At 45.4% G+C, this 23,923-nt stretch overlaps 1 protein-coding gene across 1 annotated transcript in view; it reads right to left on the bottom strand.

Moving 5' to 3' along the window:
• Positions 1-22,893, bottom strand: part of prmt8b (protein arginine methyltransferase 8b) — a 29,106-nt gene extending 6,213 nt beyond the window's left edge. Inside the window, exons 1-8 of the mRNA XM_070901566.1 lie at positions 22,813-22,893; positions 10,729-10,884; positions 9,226-9,289; positions 8,688-8,830; positions 8,250-8,337; positions 7,517-7,632; positions 6,415-6,565; positions 1,564-1,685 (exon numbers count right to left, since the gene is read on the bottom strand). Coding sequence (XP_070757667.1) covers positions 1,564-1,685; positions 6,415-6,565; positions 7,517-7,632; positions 8,250-8,337; positions 8,688-8,830; positions 9,226-9,289; positions 10,729-10,884; positions 22,813-22,893 — 921 coding nt within the window. The remainder of the gene's footprint in view (positions 1-1,563; positions 1,686-6,414; positions 6,566-7,516; positions 7,633-8,249; positions 8,338-8,687; positions 8,831-9,225; positions 9,290-10,728; positions 10,885-22,812) is intronic.
• Between the last annotated feature and the right edge of the window lie 1,030 nt (positions 22,894-23,923).

The following is a 23,923-nucleotide window of genomic DNA, read 5'->3' as shown; positions in this document are numbered from 1 at the left end:
GACCCCAGCACCGATCCCTGTGACACCCCACTAGTCACTGGTTGCCAACTGGAAAATTACCCATTCATCCCGAATTTCTGTTTTCTGTTGGATAGAGGATTGGCTAACTATGCTTTTATCTTGTAACCTTTTATGTGGAACCTTATCGAATGCCTTCTGGAAATCCAAATACACCACATCCACTGGTTCTCCCTTATCCACCCTGCTCATTACATCCTCAAAGAACTTCAGCAAATTTGCCAAACATGATTTCCCTTTCTTAAAACCATGCTGACTCTGCTTGACTGCATTATGCTTTTCAAAATATCCTGCTAATGGACTTCAGCATTTTCCCAATGACAGATGTTAGGCTAACTGGTCTATAGTTTCCTGCTTTCTGTCTGCCTCCTTTTTTAAATAGGGGTGTTACATTTGCGGTTTTCCAATCCGCTGGGACAGCCTCAAAATCCAGGGATGGCAGAGCTAGATGCAAGAGAGTTAATGCACAATTTATTTTTTAATGTTTTCACTTTGTTTTTGTATTCAAATAAAGATTAAAAGGCAAGTGCCAAGTCTACAGTGGAGATTTGGACATACGTTAATAAGGCCATTTAAAAATGCAAACCAAGCACTAGGGTTTATTTCTAGAGGGGTAGATTTAAAAAGTAGGGAAGTTATGCTAAACCTGTATCAAACCTTGGTTAGACCACACTTGGAGCACTGCGTACAGTTATGGTCGCCATATTATAAAAAGGATATAGAAGCACTGGAGAGGGGGCAGAGAAGATTTACAAGGATGACACCAGAAATGCGAGAGTGTACATATCAGGAAAGGATGAACAGGCTGGGTCTCTTTTCTCTTGAAAAAGAGAAAGCTGAGGGGTGACCTAATAGAGGTCTTTAAAATTATGAAAGGTTTTGATAAAGTAGATACAGAGAGAATGTTTCCATTTGTGGGGAAGAGCATAACTAGAGGCGATCAATATAAGATAGTCACCAAGAAATCAAATAAGGAATTCAGAAGAAACTTCTTTACCCAGAGAGTGGTGAGAATGTGGAACTCACTACCACAGGGAGTGGTTGAAGCAAATAGTATCGATCCATTTAAGGGGAGGCTAGACAAGCATATGAGGGAGAAGGAAACAGAAGGTTGTGCTGATAGATTTAGATGAGGAAAGACGGGAGGAGACTCGAATGGAGTATAATGGCTGGTATGGACTGTTTGGACCAAATGGCCTGTTTCTGTGCCATATATCCGATGTAATTTAAACTTGTAACTAGGTAGACTTTTCCTTATTGTTCTCGGGATTTGGGATTATGGCACAGACTGCAGCGGCACACCACCACCTTCGCAAGGACAACTTACTGGCCAGCCCTATTTATGGGATAGAGAATCACTTAGTGGAGTCACCAGTCAGGCCAGCCTGGGCAGAGGTGACAAGTTCCTGAATAATAATGAAAAGCAGATAAACCAAGAGATTAACCATTGCTTCAACATCAGAACTAAATACTAAAATTCATGTTCAACCACATTGAAAAGGGACGAGTTCCCCATTGGGACCGAAGTGGTTGGACTTGACTTACATTGTTTTTTGCATTGGGATTCATTGCTATAGTTCCACAAATCTCTTCTCCCCGTTTCACTGTCAGGTAGTCTTCTAAGTAAAACACCGTCTGTTTCCAGTGTGTGTATGGAGCATCAGGAGCTGCAGAAGAATGTCAGTCAGCAACGATATTACCAACCTTACAAACGGTCTCCAAAATATTTTATTATGGTTCAGCTCCTTGGATAATTCGCGGAGAAAACATGCATAGTCTATCCTTACAGCACATTTACTCAAATCAGGTCAGAAACAAAAATGTAAAATGTCGACTCCCAAGGCATTCTATTGATGAGTGGGATAGCATTGATCAAGAAATTGCCTGTCCATTGCAGTCGGCGTTTATATTTTTTTAATTGGTCAGTCTTGGAAAAATTAGTCTAATAATCTACATGTAAATGCAAATCATTCTTCCTTCTTTTAACATGCTTATTTTTAAAACATCTGTTGATCAGTGACTGAGTGCAAGATTTCAATCACAATCACAATCTTATCCTAAGTTGGTTTGAGTGACTATCAAGCTTTACATTAGTATGCAGCTACAGCAAGTAATCAGGAAGGCAAATTTATTGCAAGGGGGATGGGATATAAAAACAGAGAAATCCTGCTACAACTGTACAGGGTATTGGTGAGGCCACACCTTGAGTACTGTGTACAGCTTTGGTCTCCGTATTTAAAGAAGGATATACTTGCATTGGAGGCTGTTCAGAGAAGGTTGATTCTGGCGATGAGGGGGTTGACTTGTGAAGATAGGTTGAGCCTATACTCATTGGAGTTCAGAAGAATGAGAGGTAATCTTATCGAAACATATAGGATAATCAGGGGGCTCGACAAGGTGGATGCAGAGAGGGTATTTCCAATCATAGGGGAAGCTAAAACTAGGAGGCATAGTCTCAGTATAATTATAACCCATATAAAACTGAGATTAGAAGGAATTTCTTCTCTCAGAGGGTTGTAAATCTATGGAATTCTCTGCCCCAGAAAGCTGCGGAGGCTGGGTCATTGAATATATTTAAGGCAGATATAGATAGATTTTTGAGTGATAAGGGAATAAAGGGTTATGGGAGCGGGCAGGGAAGTGGAGCTGAGTCTCTGATCAGATCAGCCATGATCTTATTAAATGGTGGAGCAGGCTTGAGGGCCAAAATGGTCTACTTCTGCTCCTATTTCTAATGTTCTTAGAGCTACACTGTTGGACGGAGTATAAATCAAGAAATAATGGAAGCTTGTAATAAAGGAATGGCAATAATCATGGGCGATTTTAACCTTCATATTGATTGGACAAAACAAATTGGCCAGGGTAGCCTTGAGGAAGAGTTCATAAAGTGTATCCGGGATAGTTTCCTTGAACAGTACGTTGCGGAACGAACCAGGGAGCAGGCTATCTTAGATCTGGTACATTGTAATGAGACAGGATTAATAAATTATCTCGTAGTAAAGGATCCTCTAGGAATGAGTGACCGTAGCATGGTTGAATTTCAAATTCAGTTGGAGGGTGAGAAAGTTGGATCTTAAACCAGTGTCCTAAGCTTAAATAATGGAGACTACAAAGGTATGAAGGCAAAGTTGGCTAAAGTGGACTGGGAAAATCGATGAAAGTATGGGACGGTTGATTAGCAGTGGCAGGAATTTAAGGAGCTATTTCATAACTCACAACAAAAATATATTCCAATGAGAAAGGAAGACTGTAAGAGAAGGGATAACCATCCGTGGCGAAATAAGAGATGGTATCAAATTGAAAACAAGGGCATATAATGTGACCAAGACTGGTGGGAGGCCAGAGGAATCTAACTAACAGAGAACAGAGAGTCGGGATAAATGGTTCATTCTCTGGTTGACAACTAGTAACTAGTGGGGTGCTGCAGGGATCAGTGATGGGACCTCAACTATTTACATCAACTATATTAACGAATTGGAAGAAGGGACTGAGTATAACGTAGCCAAGTTTGCTGATGATATAAAGATGGGAGGAAAAGCAATGTGTGAGGACAGAAAAATCTACAAAAGGAGATAGGCTAAGTGAGTGGGCAAAAATTTGGCAGATGGAGTATAATGTTGGAAAGTGTGAGGTCATGCAGCTTGGCAGAAAAATCAAAGAGCAAGTTATTATTTAAATGGAGAAAGATTGCAAAGTGCCGCAGTACAGCGGGACCTGGGGGTACTTGTGCATGAAACACAAAAGGATAGTGTGCAGGTACAGCAAGTGATCAGGAAGGCCAATGGTGTCTTGGCCTTTATTGCAAAGGGGATAGAGTATAAAAGCAGGGAAGTCTTCCTTCAGCTAAGTAAGGTATTGGTGAGGCCACACCTGGAATACTGCGTGCAGTTTTGGTTTCCATATTTACGAAAGGATATACTTGCTTTGGGGGCAGTTCAGAGAAGGTTCACTAGGTTGATTCTGGGGATGAGGGGGTTGACTTATGAGGAAAGGTTGAGTAGGTTGGACCTCTACTCATTGGAATTCAGAAGAATGAGAGGTGATCTAATCGAAACGTATAAGATTATGAGGGGGCTTGACAAGGTGGATACAGAGAGGATGTTTCCACTGATGGGGGAGACTGGAACTAAAAGGCACGATCTTAGATGAGGAGAAATTTCTTCTCTCAGAGGGTGTAAATCTGTGGAATTCGCTGCCTTAGAGAGCTGTGGAAGCTGGGACATTTAATAAATCTAAGACAGAAATAGACAGTTTCTTAAACGATAAGGGGATAAGAGGTTATGGGGAGCGGGCAGGGAAGTGGAGCTGAGTCCATGATCAGACCAGCCATGATCTTATTGAATGGCGGAGCAGGCTCGAGAGGCCGTATGGCCTACTCCTGTTCCTATTTCTTATATTCTTATGTTCTAGGATTGGGAAACTTTTAAAAGCCAGCAGAGAACGACTAAAAAAATAATAAAGAGATAAAGAGGGGGAAGATAGATGATGAAAGTAAACTAGCACAAAATATAAAAACAGATAGTAAGAGTTTCAACAGGTACATAAAAATGAAAATAATGACTAAAGTAAATGTTGGTCCCCTAGAGGATGAGACTGGGGAATTAATAATGAACAGGGAAATGGCAGAGACTTTGAACAAGGTAGAAGACACTAAAAACATCCCAATAGTGGATAATCGAGGGGCTATAGGGAGGGAGGAACTTAATACAATCGTTATTGAAGTAGTACTAGTAAAATAATGGGACTAAAGGCGGACAAGTACGCTGGACTTGATGGCTCACATCATGGGGTCTTAAAAGAGATGGCTGCAGAGATAGTGCATGCATTGGTTGTAATCTACCAAAATTCACTGGACTCTGGGGCAGTCGTACAAAATTCTTACAGTGCTTGACACGGTAGATGCAGGGAGGAAGTTTCCTCTGGCTGAGGAGTCTAGTACCAGGGGTCGCAGCCTCAGAATAAGGGGTCGGCCATTTAGGACTGAGGTGAGGAGAAACTTCTTCACTCAGAAGGTGGTGAATTTCTGGAATTCTCTATCCCAGAGGGCTGTGGAGGCTCATTGGTTGAGTATATTCAAGACAGAGATCGATAGATTTTTGCATAATAGGGGAATCAAGGGATATGAGGATAGTGCAGGAAAGTGGAGTTGAGGTAGAAGATCAGCCATGATCTCATTGAATGGCGGAGCGGGCTCAAGGGGCCGAGTGGCTGACGCCTGCTCCTATTTCTTATGTTCTTATGGACCAGTGCAGATAAGAGAAGTAAAAGTAGAGGAACATCTGGACAATATTACCATCTTATAATACGCTTTACGATAATAATTGAGAAGGACATAAGTATGATGAAGAGCAGGGTAATAGATTGGAGAAAATCCGATTTTATGGGGCTGAGAATAGAACTTGGGAAAATAAAATGGATAACGATATTGGCAAACAATGATGGAGAACAGCAATGGGTAACATTTAAAACGGCATTCAACATAGTCCAGGAAAAATACATTCCACTAAAAAACAAGAACAAGCTAAACACTAATGAGACTCCATGGATGAATAAAGACATATTGGAAAAATTGAAGGTAAGGAACGAGGCACACATTAAGAACATGGACAGCAGGGGAGAGCATGATAAGGGAGAATATTAAGAGATTAAGTCAAAAAAACAATTAGGAAGACAAAGAGGAGCTATGAAATTAAATTATCAAGGAACATAAAACAAAAAAAATCATAAAAAGGTTATAAAGACACTAGAGAGGGTGCAGAGAAGATTTACAAGGATGATACCAATAATGCGAGGATATCAGGAAAGGATGAACAGGCTGGGTCTCTTTTCTATTGAAAAGAGAAGGCTGAGGAGTGACCTAATAGAGGTCTTTAAAATTATGAAAGTTTTTGATAGAGTAGACACGCAGAGAATGTTTCCATTTGTGGGGAAGAGCAAAACCAGAGGCCATCAATATAAGGCCACCAAGAAATCCAATAGGGAATTCAGAAGAAACTTCTTTACCCAGAGAGTGGTGAGAATGTGGAACTCGCTGCTACAGGGAGTGGCTGAAGTGAATAGTATCGATACATTTAAGGGGAGGCTGGACAAGCATATGAGGGAGAAACAAATAGAGGGTTACACTGATAGAGTTAGATGAGGAAAGATGGGAGGAGGCTCAAGTGAAGCATAAACAACGGCATGGACTGGTTGGACCAAATGGCATCTTTCTGTGTCGTATATCCCATGTAATACTGTGTAAAGAGTTGGAACAGGCACCGGGGCCTGAATGGCTTCCTTCTATGCTGTAAGATTCTATAATTCTATGTAAAAAAAAGTTATAGTTTACCTGAATGGTGTATTCTAGATTCCAAAGTCCTTTGATGAAAGTATAATATAATAGTTGATAAAAATTACCTGTAGAAAATCCAGTTTTCTTGTGACACTTTGTAAATTCGATGTTAAAATATGTGACCAAAGCGTGAATATATTCATTCCGCTGAACTTGAAGACAGAATGTAGAAGTAAACGACAGATCCTCAGTCTTTACATTGTAGATATCCACCTCCTGGATGGACAAACCTTTCAATTATTTCTCAATGTCATATATCACTTACATTCCTTCCAAAATCAAACCAAACACTTTATTGACATGTCGGCCCCAAATTATTGGGGGTCGAAAGGGGATGGGGGAATAGGGGAGGACAAGGGGTGAGGAGGAGGTCTAGGACAAGGGGTCTGGGGGGTCTGGAAGGGTCTGGGGTCAGGAGATCCGGGGACAGGGGGTCTGGAAGGGTCTGGGGGCAGGAGATCTGGGGATGGGGGGGAGGAGGGGGTGCTCTCCTGCTCCTGCTGCCCCACAAGGAGTTCTGACAAAAGGCATTTTACAAAGTTTACCGTGGCCTCTCCTGGTCAAGCCGGCTCCTCCCACCTTGGCCTGTTGCGGGAGCCCCGGCGAAGGTAAAACCGTGCCGGGCGGGAAGGGAGTGACCTCAGGTCTCAGCTAAACCCCTCCCACATGCCATTCTCGCTGGGCGAGGGGCGGGGTGGGGTTAGAATCCCGGCCTGTGGAAGGGGTAGGTCATGTGCTTCTTACTGAAAACTCTTGCAAGATTCGCAAGACCCTAATGTGAATAATTTAACCTCTCCTCTGCACACTCCTACCGTCAGTACCTGATCCAATATGGGCAGTGGCGCACATCCAGCCAGAAATAAGCGGCCTGCTGCCCGCCATATTGGAGCGGAGGGGACCGAGAGTCCGGGGGCTGTACGGCTGCATTTCTGGGCCCTTGGATTATTATCTCTGTTGTTAACGGGTGATCTTTTCCAGCTGAGGCGCGGCAGGAAACCTTTCACCAGTTTGTTTCCCTGATTCCGACCTGATGTAGTATAGGTACCACTCAAATAGATTTCATCAAATCACTCATTGTCATAATCACACTGCTTACCCTGTATTACATTTCATCAAATCACTCATTGTCATAACCACACTGATTATTATAAAAGCGGCCCCCCATACCTTGATGAGACAAGCATTGGTCACAACTTGTTTGGGATCCACAATGTCCACTAGAGGTTCCTTTATGGCAACGTTCCTGATACACGTCATGTCAAAACCATAAACGTTTTCCCACCCTAAACAAAAGGAGACGCAGAAAATTAACACAAGTTGCAGGTAAAGCGAGAAAACACCAACATACAGAGATAGTGCCCCATGGTGGTGGTGGTGGGGGGGTCAGTATCAGTCCGGGGGGTCAGTGTCAGACAGGGGCGGGGGGGGGAGTGTCAGTGTCGGACCGGGGGGGGGGGGGGGGGCGGTGCAGTCAGTGTCGGACCAGGGGGTGGGGGGGGGAGCGGTCGGGGGAGGGGGTCAGTATCGGTCCGAGGCATCAGTGTGAATTGTTAAAGGGGGTGAAAGCCATAATATCAATGCAAGTTCTTTGTTCCTGTGTAGGATGGCAGGCTCTCTTGCTCAAACCTCCCTCATTCCAGAGTTCCCTATCTCAACTGTACGACTGGGAAAGGTTCCAACCAAAGGGCCGGTGAAAAAGCAAGTGACCCTAGGCCACTCCCCCACGCCTCCCAGGGCCAGGTAGCACCACTAAGATGGAAAGGGGAGGGATCGCCAAGCCAGCTCTGAACATTAGCAGCTCGCTGTCTTAGCCAGCACTGAGGGAAGCCCAGGTTCATGCCCTCAAACCATATCATGAAACACAGGAAGATGTGAAAGCAACATTCAGACATGATCTTACAGTGAATTTTGAAGTCCTTGTACTGCCGATCCTCGATGGCTACGATATAGAGTGTAGCTCGGTCTGGGAACATCAGCCCTCCAGGTTTCTGTTGGTGAAGTTGGGGGAAATGGGTCTCGTAATCTATTCACATGATAAAAATATCACATTTTGCACAGCACATACAAAGCAGAATTCGACACGCATCCGGTCCATACTTTTACTGCTCTGCTCAACTGTCACATCAAGTTTTATTCCCGACAGATCCTACAGCAATAACATCTGATAACGCTGCCAGTCTGAATTACACTCAACAGTTAAGCTTTCATATTCTGCTTTTGTTTTTGCACTTACAAAGTAAGAGGATTGAAGCTTGTTCACTTAGAAGCTTAGCAACTTATCGAATAGAATGAAAATGCAACATTTCCTTGCGGGGAATTTAAGAAGCAGTTCACCTACCAGCCACTTATCCCGTGCGAAGATTACTGTGTTCAGCATTGATTCATAGAACAAGCTGTAGCCCATCCATTCACTGATTATGATGTCTACTTTATCCACGGGCAGTTCAACTTCCTCTACTTTACCATTAAATATTGTGATTACTGTAAAATAGTTCATGCAAATCTCTGACTAATTGGAAACAGGTAGGATTTAGCCAAAATATAAAATGCATTTTCTCCAGTCCTTACGGTGATAGTAATATGGTTACCAACAGCTAAATTATAAATCAGCTCATCACTACATAATTATTCCTTTGATGAGCCAAAAAATCTTTCAACTTCTTTCTATTTTTAAACTTAAAAACCATTATTCCTCTTTGCAAAATATTTGATGAATGAATGCAATATTTGAAATATTTAATTTAGCAAGGGAATAAAAATCTCCAATTAATCTTCTGATCAAGGTGAGAAAATTGGAAATTATTTTGGTCATTACAACATGGTAATTAATTAACGTGTAAGTATTTGCAACTTCATACTGCATTTGTGAAACTTACTGTTGTCCAAGTGGTTTGCTTTGATGATCTTCTCTGAATAATCAGAGATACTGGAACATTCAATCTAAAAACACAGAAGGTAAGGGGCTTTGAGCACTGGAATATCCCTTTGCATTTTAATTTAGCACAGTCCATTTTTTTTTTACAATTCTCTGTTTATTGTCAAAGAATATTTTCGTGCCTATGAGCAGATTTTGTTTGAAGGCTGCTTTGGAAAATGATTTAATCCATTCTATTCCATGTTCAAATGCCAAACAGACCCACACCCTCTGCAACTCCAGCCAAATTATTCTAATGCATTAACATTTCCACAAGGTATTAGAATTAACGTTGCGCATAAATGTTCTAATTACATAGATCTGATTGCGGCGTTTGCAATTCAAAAAGGTTTTGATGAAGCTAACTGGGAAAAACTATTTCCACAGGTCAGTGGATCGGTAAGTAGAGGGAATAAATTTAAGATCATTAAAAGGATGGAGGGTGGAGTTCAGAAACATGAAATGCCCAAAGAACAGTGGGGAAGCTTTTAAATAATGTAAACAGTACTGGGAATGGGACTAAGGTGACAGCTCTTTCGGAGAGCAGATATAAACAGGCGTGTGTGATCTTGCGATCATGGTCAATGGCTATTTTGAGCCAGGCTTTGTGTAAACAAATGCAAAAATAAGCGTGACATGCTGTCCTTTTTTTGTTAATTATTAGTTCCGGGATGTGGGCATCACTGGATGGTGTATGACTTGGAGGGGAACTTGGAGGTGGTGGTGTTCCCATGCACCTGCTGCCCTTGTCCTTCTAGATGGTATAGGTCGCGGGTTTGGGAGGTGCTGCCGGAGAAGCCTTTGGGAGTTGCTGCAGTTCATCCTGCAGATGGTGGTGGAGGGAGTGAATGTTGAAGGCGGTGGATGGGGTGCCAATCAAGCGGGCCGCTTTGTCCTGGATGGTGTCGAGCTTCTTGAATGTTGTTGGAGCTGCACTCATCCAGGCAAGTGGGATCGCAACCAGGAGTGGAAACCAGCAGCTGATTTCTACAATCACTGTTAATTCTGTAATGCACTTATGAATGACTCCACGAGGCAATGTGTTGTACTCAAACTGTAATGACCTTGGTCCTTTATTCATAACTCCAGAGTGAGGCACAAGCATGGTGAGCAGCCTTTTATACTGGGCCCTGCACACCTATGCAGGTGACCCTCATGTCTCCACCAGTTGCACCCTCTAGTGGTGCCAGCATAGTATATACACAGTGTAAACCTTATTCATAGTACATCAGGTAACAAGTCTCCATCTTATGCAACTCTACAGTGACTACACAGGGAGTATATCTATAGTCTGCATATATAACAATCACCAGCCCAGCCTTGCCTCTGTCTAACAGCATAGACAGGAACCAGAGAAAGAAGTCCGGATCCGTACCAAGCAGGCCATTTACACTGCAGTTTCATTCACAACAAACATTTTTAAAGAAATTTGACAACAGATGCATGAACAATCAGAGGGACATACCCCAAACACTTTCCTGGCTCCGGCTCTGGCTGCAAACATCGCCAAAATCCCAGTTCCACTTCCCACATCCAGCACAGTCTTGTCCTTGAACACATGTTTGTTGTGGTACACGGAACTCCTGTACGTTAGGGTTCGAATTTCATCTTTTAACATCTCCTGTGGTCGAAACACATCAACAGCCCATTCATTACTTGTGCTTTTCTGCCACGTTATTGTTGCTATTGAGGGAGTGCAGCGAAGGTTCACCAGACTGATTCCAGTGATGGCAGATCTGACATATGAGGAAAGACAGGATCGATTAGGCTTATATTCATTGGAATTTAGAAGAATGAGAGGGGATCTCAGAGAAACATATAAAATTCTGGCGGGATTGGACAGGTTAGATGCAGGAAGAATGTTCCCAATGTTGGGGAAAGCCAGAACCAGGGGTCACAGTCTAAGGATAAGGGGTAAGCCATATAGGATCGAGATGAGGGAGAAACTTTTTCACCCAGAGAATTGTGAACCTGTGAAATTCTCTACCATAGAAAGTTGTTGAGTCCAGTTCATTGGATATATTCAAAAGGGAGTTAGATGTGGCCCTTACGGCTAAAGGGATCAAGGGATGTGGAGAGAAGGCAGGAATGGGGTACTGAAGTTGCATGATCAGCCATGATCATATTGAATGGTGGTGCAGGCTCGAAGGGCCGAATGGCCTGCTCCTGCACCTATTTTCTATGTTTCTATGGGCCCAAGTTTCCACATGATTTGCGCCTGATTTTTAGGAGCAACTGGTGGAGAACGGACTATCTTAGAAATCGCAATTCTCCACATTTTTTTTTCTGCAGTTCTAGTCAGGTAGAACAGTTCTACTTTGGAACAGAATTTTTTCTTCAAAAGGGGGCGTGTCCGGCCACTGACGCCTGATTTGAAAGTTTCCACAGTGAAAACGTACTCCAAACTAACTTAGAATGGAGCATGTGAAGATTTTTGTAGAACTGAAAAAACCTGTTCTACACATTAAAAAATCAGGCGCAGGTTACAAATTAGGCGTCCAGAACGAGGTGGGAGGGGGGGGAAGGGAAGTCATTAAATTCTACAATAAATCCTTATTTATACTTATACAAATATTATACAAATAAATCCAACCTGAATAAACATTTATAAGCAAAGAAAAGATTAAATAAACCATCTTCCTACCTGTGTGAAAGTGCTTCAGCCAGGGAGAATGCTGCAGCAAGCCTCACAAAACAAGGCAGCTGTTGCCGAATGCGGGGAGGGGGGTGGGGGGGGAGCCGTTCCGGGCGGGGGGAGGGGGGGAGTGTGGGCCTGACCGACCGAACGCAGTGGGGGGGGGGGGGGGGGGAGGGAGCCGTTCGGGCGGGGGGAGGGGGGGAGTGCGGGCCTGACCGACCGAACGCAATGGGGGGGGGAGGGGGGGGAAGCCGTTCCAGACGGCGGGAGGGAGGGAAGGAGACAGAAGGCTGCAGGAAGCCTCAGAAATTGAGGAGCCATTTCCCGACGGCAAAAGGGGGAGGTGGTCGGGAAACGACTGCCTCAACTTTCTGAGGCTTCCTGCAGCCTTCTCAGTGCTGATGTGCAGATGGCAATGTTCAAAAATTAAACAGCTACAAAGAACTACAAAAATGGCCGAGTGCCAATGTTTCCTTCACACTGCGCGTGCGCGAACGCTCCAACGCGCACGCGCAGCGTTGCCGGCAGGAAAAAAAATAATTTAAATAGTACCCGCCCCCTCCCACTTACAAAATCGGCACGAGTGTAGGCTCCGCCCCCCTGGGCGCCGTGCTAAACAGACAAGGAGCTGCAGGGCGCTCCAGAATCGCGAGTATTTTTTCCGGCGCCGTTTTAAGCGCGATAAACGGGCGCCCAGCTCGGAGGGGCACTCGTTTTTTATCGTGTGGAAACTTGGGCCCTATGTTTCTATGTTATGATGGAGTCCGTGAATACGGGGAGGCATTCTCCCGTCTGGGGCCACATGCAGAGTTGTATTTCACAATATGAAACAGTGGGGATAGGGCAGTGCAGTGGTTCACTGTCGATCTAGCGGGCAGGTTGAGAACAGGCAGGCAGACACTGAGAGCTGGCCATTGCCACAGGATCCAAGTGTGAATATTAATAATTCATGGAACATTTCCAATTCATGTAAAATACATTAGTGAACAAAATGGCTCCAAACTCACACCGATCCACAATGTCAACTTAAAATGAACCCTGAACTCGATGAGAAATCGGGGGGGAGTGGGTGTTTATTTGGGGCGTGTTGGCGGGGGCAGGAGGGGGGCCGTGGGTGTTTATTGGGGAGTGTTGGGGGGGGGAGTGGGTGTTTATTGGGGGAGTGTTGGAGGGGGGAATGGTGTTTATTGGAGAGTGTTGGTGGGGTGTGGGAGTGTTGGTGCGGGGGAGTGGGTGTTTATTGAGGAGTGTTGGCGGGGGGGGGTAGGTGTTTATTGGGGAGTATTACTGGGGGGGGGGGGAAGAGTGTTGGCGGTGGGGGGGGTGGGAGTGGGTGTTTATTACAGGAGTGTTGGCGGGCATCACATAAGGAGATATTAGCACAGGCGACCAAAAGCTTGGTCAAAGAGGAAAGTTTTAACGAGCGTCTTAAAGGAGAAGAGCGAGGTAGAGAGATGGAGAGATTAGGGAGGTAATTTCAGAGCTTAGAGCCTCGGCAGCTGAAGGCATGGCCGCCAATGGTGGAGCAATTATCAGGGATGCTCAATAGGCCAGAATTGGAAGAGCACAGATATCTCGAGGGGTTGTGGGGCTGGAGGAGATTAGAGATAGGGAGGGGCGAGGCCATGGAGGGGTTTGCAAACAAGGATGAGAATTTTAAGATTGCTGGACTGGGAGCCAATGTAGGTCAGCAAGCACAGGGGTGATGGGCAAACGGGACTTGGTGCAAGTTAGCAGAGTTTTGGATGAGCTTAAGTTAATGGAGGGTAGTAGATGGGAGGCCGGCCAGGAGTGCGTTGAAATAGTCAAGTGTAGAGGCAACAAAGGTATGGATGAGGGCTTCAGCAGCAGCTGAGCTGAGGCAGGCAGAGAAGGGTGATATTATGAAGTAGTCGGTCTTGTAATGGAGAGGATGTGTGGTTGGAAGCTCATCCTCGGGTCAAATATGGGACCAAGGAGAGCAGCGAGAGCAGGGAGAGTGGGGAGAGTGGGGAGGGGAGAGTGGGGAGAGTGGGGAGAGCGGGGAAGTGGGGAGAACGGGGAGGGGAGAGTGGGGAGGGGGGGAGGGGAGAGTGGGGAGAGTGGGGAGAACGGGGAGAGTGGGGAGAACGGGGAGAGCGGGGAGAGCGGGGAGAGCGGGGGCAGTGGGGAGAGTGGGGGGAAGCGGGGGGTGAGCGGGGTGGGAGTGGGTGGAGCGGGGGGGAGCGGGGGGGGAGCAGGGAGAGTGGGAAGAACGGGGAGAGCGGGGGGGAGCGGGGTAAGCGGGGGGGAGCGGGGAGAAAGGGGGGGGAGCGCGGGGGGGGAGCGGGGAGAGCAGGGGGAGTGTGGGGGGAGTGGGGGGAGAGCAGGGGGCGGGGGGAGCGTGCGGGGAGAGCGGGGAGAGAGAGTGGGGAGAGAGAGCGGGGAGAGAGAGCGGGGGGGGTGGGGAGAGAGAGCGGGGGGGGGTGGGGAGAGCGGGAAGAGAGAGCGGGGGCAGTGGGGAGAGCAGGTGAGTGGGGGGAACGGGGGGAGCGGGTGAGCGGGGAGAGCGGGGGGAGTGGGGGTAGCGGGTGAGTGGGGGGAACGGGGAGAGCGGAGCGGGGAGAGCGGGGGGAGCAGGGGGAGTGGGGAGAGTGGGGGGAGCGGGGAGAGAGAGCGGGGGGGGTGGGGAGAGCGGGGGGAGCGGGGAGAGAGAGCGGGGGGGGGTGGGGAGTGTGAGGAGAGAGAACAAAAAAAATAATCAAGGAGTGACGTCGCAGGACAGGTGGTAGGTGATTGGTTGGTGAGTATCACTGTTGTCTTTCCTTCTCTCGAAGTTAGGGCAGAGGGGTATACTAAAAACTTTAGTTAATTATCAAATAACCAGAGGCATGGCAGAGCAGGTCAGTCCTGTGGAATGCACATCCTGTGCCATGTGGGAAGTCCTGGATGCTTCCTGTGGCCTGGATGACCATGTGTGCGGGAAGTGTCGCCAGCTACAGCATCTTGAGCTCTGGGTTTTGGAGCTTGAGCGGCGGCTGGAGTCACTGAGGTGCATCCGCGAGGCTGACAACTTCCTGGATAGTACGTTCCATAAGAACATAAGAATTAGGAACAGGAGTAGGCCATCTAGCCCCTCGAGCCTGCTCCGCCATTCAACAAGATCATGACTGATCTGGACGTGGACTCAGCTCCACTTACCCGCCCACTCCCCATAACTCTTAATTCCCTTATTGGTTAAAAATCTATCTATCTGTGATTTGAATACATTCAATGAGCTAGCCTCAACTGCTTCCTTGGGCAGAGAATTCCACAGATTCACAACCCTCTGGGAGAAGAAATTCCTTCTCAACTCAGTTTTAAATTGGCTCCCCCGTATTTTGAGGCTGTGCCCCCTAGTTCTAGTCTCCCCGACCAGTGGAAACAACCTCTCTGCCTCTATCTTGTCTATCCCTTTCATTATTTTAAATGTTTCTATACGATCACCCCTCATCCTTCTGAACTCCGAGTAAAGACATAGTCTACTCAATCTATCATCATAAGGTAACCCCCTCATCTCCGGAATCAGCCTAGTGAATCGTCTCTGTACCCCCTCCAAAGCTAATATATCCTTCCTTAAGTAAGGTGACCAAAACTGCACGCAGTACTCCAGGTGCGGCCTCACCAATACCCTGTACAGTTGCAGCAGGACCTCCCTGCTTTTGTACTCCATCCCTCTCGCAATGAAGGCCAACATTCCATTCACCTTCCTGATTACCTGCTGCACCTGCAAACTAACTTTGGAATTCATGTACAAGGATCCCCAGGTCCCTCTGCACCGCAGCATGTTGTAATTTCTCCCCATTCAAATAATATTCCCTTTTACTGTTTTATTTTCCAAGGTGGATGACCTCACATTTTCCGACATTGTATTCCATCTGCCAAACCTTAGCCCATTCGCTTAACCTATCTAAATCTCTTTGCAGCCTCTCTGTGTCCTCTACACAACCCACTTTCCCACTAATCTTTGTGTCATCTGCAAATTTTGTTACACTACACTCTGTCCCCTCTTCCAGGTCATCTATGTATATTGTAAACAGTTGCGGTCCCAGCACCGATCCCTGTGGCACACCACTTACCACCGATTTCCAACCCAAAAAGGACCTATTTATCCCGATACTCTGCTTTCTGTTAGCCAGCCAATTCTCTATCCATGCTAACACATTTCCTCTGACTCCGCGTACCTTTATCTTCTGCAGTAACCTTTTGTGTTGCACCTTATCGAATGCCTTTTGGAAATCTAAATACACCACATCCATCGGTACACTTCTATCCACCATGCTCATTATATCCTCAAAGAATTCCAGTAAATTAGTTAAACATGATTTCCCCTTCATGAATCCATGTTGCGTCTGCTTGATTGCACTATTCCTAGCTAGATGTCCCGCTATTTCTTCCTTAATGATAGCTTCAAGCATTTTCCCCACTACAGATGTTAAACTAACCAGCCTATAGTTACCTGCCTTTTGTCTGCCCCCCTTTTTAAACAGAGGTGTTACATTAGCTGCTTTCCAATCCGCTGGTACCTCCCCAGAGTCCAGAGAATTTTGGTTGATTATAACGAATGCATCTGCTATAACTTCCGCCATCTCTATTAATACCCTGGGATGCATTTCATCAGGACCAGGGGACTTGTCTACCTTGAGTCCCATTAGCCTGTCCAGCACTACCCCCCTAGTGATAGTGATTGTCTCAAGGTCCTCCCTTCCCACATTCCCGTGACTAGCAATTTTTGGCATGGTTTTTGTGTCTTCCACTGTGAAGACCGAAGCAAAATAATTGTTTAAGGTCTCAGCCATTTCCACATTTCCCATTATTAAATCCCCCTTCTCATCTTCTAAGGGACCAACATTAACTTTAGTCACTCTTTTCCTTTTTATATATCGGTAAAAGCTTTTGCTATCTGTTTTTATGTTTTGCGCAAGTTTACTTTCGTAATCTATCTTTCCTTTCTTTATTGCTTTCTTAGTCATTCTTTGCTGTCGTTTAAAATTTTCCCAATCTTCTAGTTTCCCACTAACCTTGGCCACCTTATACGCATTGGTTTTTAATTTGATATTCTCCTTTATTTCCTTGGTTATCCATGGCTGGTTATCCCTTTTCTCACCGCCCTTCTTTTTCACTGGAATATATTTTTGTTGAGCTCTATGAAAGAGCTCCTTAAAAGTCCTCCACTGTTCCTCAATTATGCCACCATTTAGTCTGTGTTTCCAGTCTACTTTAGCCAACTCTGCCCTCATCCCACTGTAGTCCCCTTTGTTTAAGCATAGTACACTCATTTGAGACACTACTTCCTCACCCTCAATCTGTATTACAAATTCAACCATACTGTGATCACTCATTCCGAGAGGATTTTTTACAAGGAGATCGTTTATTATTCCTGTCTCATTACACAGGACCAGATCTAAGATAGCTTGCTCCCTTGTAGGTTCTGTAACATACTGTTCTAAGAAACAATCCCGTATGCATTCTATGAATTCCTCCTCCAGGCTACCCTGTGCAATTTGATTTGACCAATCAATATGTAGGTTAAAATCCCCCATGATTACTGCTGTTCCTTTTTCACATGCCTCCATTATTCCCTTGATTATTGTCCGCTCCACCGTGAAGTTATTATTTGGGAGCCTATAAACTATGCCCACCAGTGACTTTTTCCCCTTACTATCTCTAATCTCCACCCACAATGATTCAACATTTTGTTCATTAGAGCCAATATCATCTCTCACAAGTGCCCTGATATCATCCTTTATTAACAGAGCTACCCCACCTCCTTTCCCTTCTTGTCTATCTTTCCGAATTGTCAGATACCCCTGTATGTTTAATTCCCAGTCTTGGCCACCCTGCAACCACGTTTCTGTAATGGCCACCAAATCATACCCATTTGTAATGATTTGTGCCGTCAACTCATTTACGTTATTTCAAATGCTGCGTGCGTTTAGGTAGAGTGTTTTAATACTAGTTTTTAAACCATGATTTTTAGTTTTGACCCCTCCTGCAGCCCCTTTATATTCATACATATTGTCCCTTCCTATCACCTTGTGGTTTACACTTACCCCAGTGCTACTCTGCTCTGTTGCCTCCTGCCTTTTGCATTCTTTCTTGGGGTCCTGTTCATCTGAGCTCTCACCCACTCTAACTAGCTCAGAGCCCTCTCCTGGGTTCCAAATACTCCTCGCATTGAGGCACCGAGCTTTCATGCTTGCCTTTTTATTACACTTTGACCCTTTAGAATTTTGCTGTACAGTGGCCCTTCCAGGAGGTGGTCATCCCGCAGCTAAAGAGTGTGCAGGCAGAGAGGGAATGGGTGACTGCCAGACACAGGGAGGACCAGACAGGCAGGGCAGGAATCCCCTGAGTGCATCTCGCTCGCTAACCGGTTTTCAGTTCTGAGTACTGGTGGGGGCGATGATTCACCTGGGGAGTACAGCCAGAGCCAAGCCTATGGCACCACAGGTGGCTCAGCTACATAGGGGGTGGGGGGAGAAGAGTTGAAGAGCAGTAGTGGTAGGGGATTCGATAGTTAGGGGAGCAGACAGGTGTTTTTGCGGCCGCAGACGTGACTCCAGGATGGTATGTTGCCTCCCTGGTGCCAGGGTTAAGGATGTCACCGAGCGGCTGCAGAATATTCTGAGGGGACAGGGTGAGCAGCCAGAGGTCGTGGTCCATATCAGGACCAATGACACAGGTTGAAAGAGGGATGAGGTCCTGCAGGCAGAGTTTAGTGAGCCAGGAGAGAAATTAAGAAGCAGGACCTCAAAGGTAGTGATTTCTGGATTACTCCCGGTGCCACGTGCTAGTGAATACAGAAATAGGAGGATAGAACAGACAAATGCGTGGCTGGAGAGATGGTGCAGGAGGGAGGGCTTTAGATTCCTGAGGCATTGGGACTGTTTCTGGGGGAGGTGAGACCTGTACAAGCCGGACAGGTTGCACCTCAACAGAGCCGGGACCAATATCCTCGCAGGAGGGGTTGCTAGTGCTGTTGGGGAGAGTTTAGCTTGGCAGAGGGATGGGAACTTTCGAGTAGATTCAGAACGGAGAGAAGCAAAGCACTTTGGGGGCATAGTTTCAGAATAAGGGGTCGCCCATTTAAATCAGAAATGAGGAGGAATTTCTTCTCTCAGAGGGTCGTGAATCTTTGGAATTATCTATCCAAAGATAGCTCTGGAGGCTGGGTCTTTGAATATATTTAAAGTGGAGATAGACAGATTTTTGAAAGGTAAGGGAGTCAAGGGTTATAGGGAGCAGGCAGGGAAGTGGAGTTGAGGCTAGGATCAGATCATTCATGATCTTATTGAATAGCGGAGCAGTCTGGAGGGGCCAAATGACCGACTCCTGCACTTATTTCTTATGTTTTTATGTTCTGAAAGCTGGAAATGGAAGGCACAAAATTAGTAAGTGAATTTGGAAGACAGAGGAAACAAAGGTTAGAAAATAGACAACAAGGCAGTTTGGCTGTGCTAAATGGTATATACTTCAATGCAAGGAGTCTAGGGAATAAGGCAGAGGAGCTGAGACCACAGATAGACACTCGGGAGTACGATATTATAGCTATTACTGAGACATGGCTGAAAGAAGGGCAGGTATGGTAGCTCAACGTTCCTGGTTACAGGGTTTTCAGACGGGATAGAGAAGGGGGTAAAAAAGGAGGGGGGGGTTGCAATATTGATTAAAAAAAACAATTACAGCTGTGAGGAGGGATGATATGTTAGAGGGGTCATCAGGTACGCTCGCGGCCTTCCGCGAGAGGTGGGCACCGGAGGGACTGGAGTGCATCATCACGCCCGGCAACCAAATTTTAATTTGATTTTACGTTTTAAAGTTTAATTTGTTTTCATTGCCGGTGCTTTTAGTGTCCCCCTCCCCTTTTATAGGGGGCACTGGAAAAATTTGATTTTAGCGCCCCAAAAAAAACAAAAAAAAATAAATTTAAAAAAAAAGGGGCCTTGAAAATGTCTGCTGTGTCACCCAGGTCGGGTGGCATGGTCTTAATGTTTTATGTTTTGCAGGTAAACTCAAAAGAGTTAGAGGGGTCATCAAACGAGGCCATATGGGTTGAACGGAGGAACAAAAAAGTGTACTATAGATCCGCAAACAGTGAGAGGGAGATAGAAGAGCAAATATGTAGGCCAATTTCTGAGAAGTACACAAACTATAGGGCAGTAATAGTAGGGGATTTCAACTACCCTAATATTAACTGGGACAAAATTAGTGTGAAATATATAGAGGGTGCAGAATTCTTAAAGTGCATTCAGGAAAACTTTGTCAGCCAGTATGTAGCAAGCCCAACAAGAGAAGGGATGGTTCTGGACTTAGTTTTATGGAATGAAGCTAGGCAGCTGGAAGATATAGCAATGGGAGTGCATTTTGGTGGTCGTGATCATAATCCAGTTAGTTTTAGAGTAGTTATGGAAAAGGACAAAGACCAGGAATAAACATTCTCAATTGGGGAAAAGCCAATTTTACTAAGCTGAGATGTGATTTAGCCATAGTGGACAGGAAAAAGCTACTTGAAGGTAAATCCGTATCGGAGCAATGGGAGGCATTCACGAAGGAGATAGTGAGGGTTCAGAGCAAATATGTTACCTTAAAGAAAAAGGGTGGGACTAACAAATCTAGAGCCCCATGGATGTCAAGGGGCATACAGGGTAAGATAAAGAAAAAAAAGGAGGCTTATGACAGATACCAAGGGCACAATATTGCAAAAAGTTTAGAGGGGTATAGAAAGTGCAGGGCTGAAATTAGGAAGGAAATTAGGAAACAAAGAGAGGGCATGAAAAAATATTGGCAAGTAAAATCAAGGAAAACCCAGAGATATTTTATAAATACATTAAGAGCAAGAGGATAACTAAAGAAAGGGTAGGGCCTTTTAGAGACCACAAAGGTAATCTGTGTGTGGAGGCAGAAGACATGGGTATGGTTCTTAATGAATACTTTGCATCTGTTTTCACAAAAGAGCGGGGCGATGCAGACATTGCAATCAGGGAGGAGTGTGAAATATTAGATGAAATAAACATAGTGAAAGGGGAAGTATAAAGAGATTTAGCATCTTTGAAAGTGGATAAATCCCCAGGCCCAGATGAAATGTATCCCAGGCTATTGAACAAGAGAGGAAATAGCAGAGGCTCTGACCATCATTTTCCTGTCCTCTCTGGCTACAGGCGTGATACTGGAGGACTGGAGGACTGCGGGCCTAATTGTCAGCCTGACCTGGCAGTTGGCCGACAATAAAAACTAAAATGGAGTCACCGGCAGCGGCACCTCCCCTTTAATGGTGGCCGGGTCGCCCAGCCACAGAAAGGGTACCGACAGCAAATGCTGCCAGTGGCACCAACCGGCGGCGGGGCCACTCCCGGGGACAATTTCCCGCGGGGCAATTTCAGGAAGGGGTCTGTGCGTGCACGACGCGGCGGGAAAACGGGCGAGTTGGTCACCTACAAAAACTGAAGGAGAACAATGTTCAAAATGATGGCACTTCGAGAGGCCAGTCCGCACCGACCCGCGCGGCAGCCATGGGTCTTCCAGAACGGGGCAATTTCAGCCCGTGTGACTTAAGCAGGACACAGCTCCCTACATTCACAATCTGCACTGCAACAGATAACTGGCTGTTCCGTACACCGAGCTAAAAGGGATCCAACAAGGCTTCAGATTTTTTTTAATTCATTCAAGACTCAACAACATTGCAAACAGACAGAAAGCTAACGTTACACAAAAACAAAACTTACAGCAGTTTTTAAGGGTTCGGTGAATCAAGCTTTCATTTTTTGTTTGCAATGGGAATGAAGACAACACGTCGATCAAAACTGATCAATGCTCATCTTTTTCCAAAATGTGTTCACCGTATAAATAGTTATATATTAACATAAAGTGCATTTTATACCCCTGAAAATTTGTTTTAAAGACAGAAAGATCTCTCAGGAAAATATCCACTGCTTAAAATTGCAATTGTTACATTTAGATTAACTCTGACGAAAGCCCTGCTTCATCACACCGACCTCCGACAAACTTGTCAATGAACTATTGACCTACCGACCGATATAGGTGTTTGCACGGAAACTAATTATTCCAATGTTGAGACAATCTTGTAAGTGAGAGGCTGTTGAAAGCTGGAAAACCTACCTGTTTATTGGTGAAAGCTTTTAAAATAACTTGATGACTAATGTCGTTGAACAAAAGAACTTCTACCAGGTGACCAGTTACGGCAATATAACACTACCATTACAACTGATAGGGGGATGAGTTAAAATAATATTGTCTGAGGTGAATGTACAATTAGCAGACAATCAGATGCATATTTCCCCTGTACTTTCTGCAGATATGGTCTTGTATTTTTGAACTTGATAGTGACACAGGACTGGTTAGCTAGCAGCACTGGGCTGGTTAGTGAAACAGGACTGGTTAGTGACTCAGGACTGGTTAGCTAGTGGCGCTGGTCTGGTTAGTGACACAGGACTAGTTAGTGACACAAGACTAGTTAGCTAGCGGTGCAGGGCTGGTTAGCTAGCGGCGCTGGGATGGTTAGTAACACAGGGCTGGTTAGCTAGCGGCGCTGGGATGGTTAATGACACAGGGCTGGTTAGCTAGCAGCACCGGGCTGGTTAATGGCACCGGGCTGATCAATGAGAGGGAAATTTCATTATCACCTGGTGCTTTTAGCATTCTTTACTGGAGATTAAACACTGATTATAAACTATGTTTAATAATGGATAACAATTACATGTCTGAGTGGAAAATTAGATTTGGCTTTCCACCAAATTAAAAATAATTGCTCTCACCTCAACACATTATGAAGCAAACGGCATAAAATATGTGCTTGAAATGAAATCATGGATGACCTTTGTGAACTTTCACACAATGGTCACCGTAACCAGGCACCGTAAATGTTCACCATTACAGCAAGAGATGAGTCTTTACCTCATGGATGCCAAAATGAGCATAAGAATCAAAGTAGTAATCTTTCGAAGTCATTTCATCTGGAGTCAGACATTTTGCCATTTTGCCTCTCCCCAGGCAGCTGGTCTGGGGCGGTGTCTGTGTGCGCTGTGTAGTTCGGACGGACTGAACTGGCTGTTTGACAGTCAGTGGCTCGGAAGAATCACTGGGCACCTGTTTTAAGAAAGTAATAAATGTTCCGTAAACAGTTATTGAAATTACAGGCATATTAGCAGTTTGAGCAATCGAAAAAGGCAAATGGGATTCTCGATCTTATACACTGGGGCAAATAAATGATGGTGATTTTGTACAAGATATTGCTTAGGTCACAACAATTGCAACAACTTGCATTTATATAGCGCCTTTAATGTAGTAAAACCTCCCAAGGCATTTCACAGGAGAGTTATCAATCAAAATTTGACACTGAGTCATATAATATTTAGGACAGGTGACCCGGGTAGGCTTTAAGGAGCATCTTAAAGGAGGAGAGAGAGGTAGAGGGGCGGAAAGGGTTAGGGAGGGAATTCGAGAGCTTAGGGCCTCGGCCACAGAAAGCACGGCTGCCAATGGTGGAGTGATGGAAATCAGGGATGTGCAAGAGGCCAGAATTGGAGGAGCACAGACATCTCAGAGGGTTGTGGGGCTGGAGGAGGTTCCAGAGAGAGGGAGGGGGCGAGGCCATGGAGGGGTTTGAAAACAAAATAGAAAATTTTAAATCAAGGCATTGCCAGACAGGGAGCCAACCCAGGTCAGCGAGCACTTAATGCGAGTTAGGATACGGGCAGCCAAGTTTTGCTTGAGCTCAAGTTTACAGAGGGTGCAAGGTGGGAGGCCGGCCAGAAGAGCATCAGAATAGTCGAGTCTAGAGCTAACAAAGGCATGGATGAGCAGCAGATAAGCCGAGGAAGGGGTGGAGTCAAACACTTCTATGGAACTGGAAGTAGTTGGCCTTGGTGATGCAGAGGGTATGGGATGGAAAGCTCAGCTCGAGGTCAAGTCGATGCCGAGGTTGCAAACCACCTGCTCAGCCGTCACAGAAAGGGTTGAAATTGGTGGCGAGGGAATGGAGTTTGTGGCGGGGACCAAAGAAATG

This window comes from Pristiophorus japonicus, chromosome 15 (assembly GCF_044704955.1).
Source record: "Pristiophorus japonicus isolate sPriJap1 chromosome 15, sPriJap1.hap1, whole genome shotgun sequence".
Lineage (NCBI taxonomy): Eukaryota > Metazoa > Chordata > Chondrichthyes > Pristiophoridae > Pristiophorus > Pristiophorus japonicus.
The sequence above is the reverse complement of the archived record's forward strand: the minus strand, read 5'-3'. Positions and strand labels throughout refer to the sequence as shown.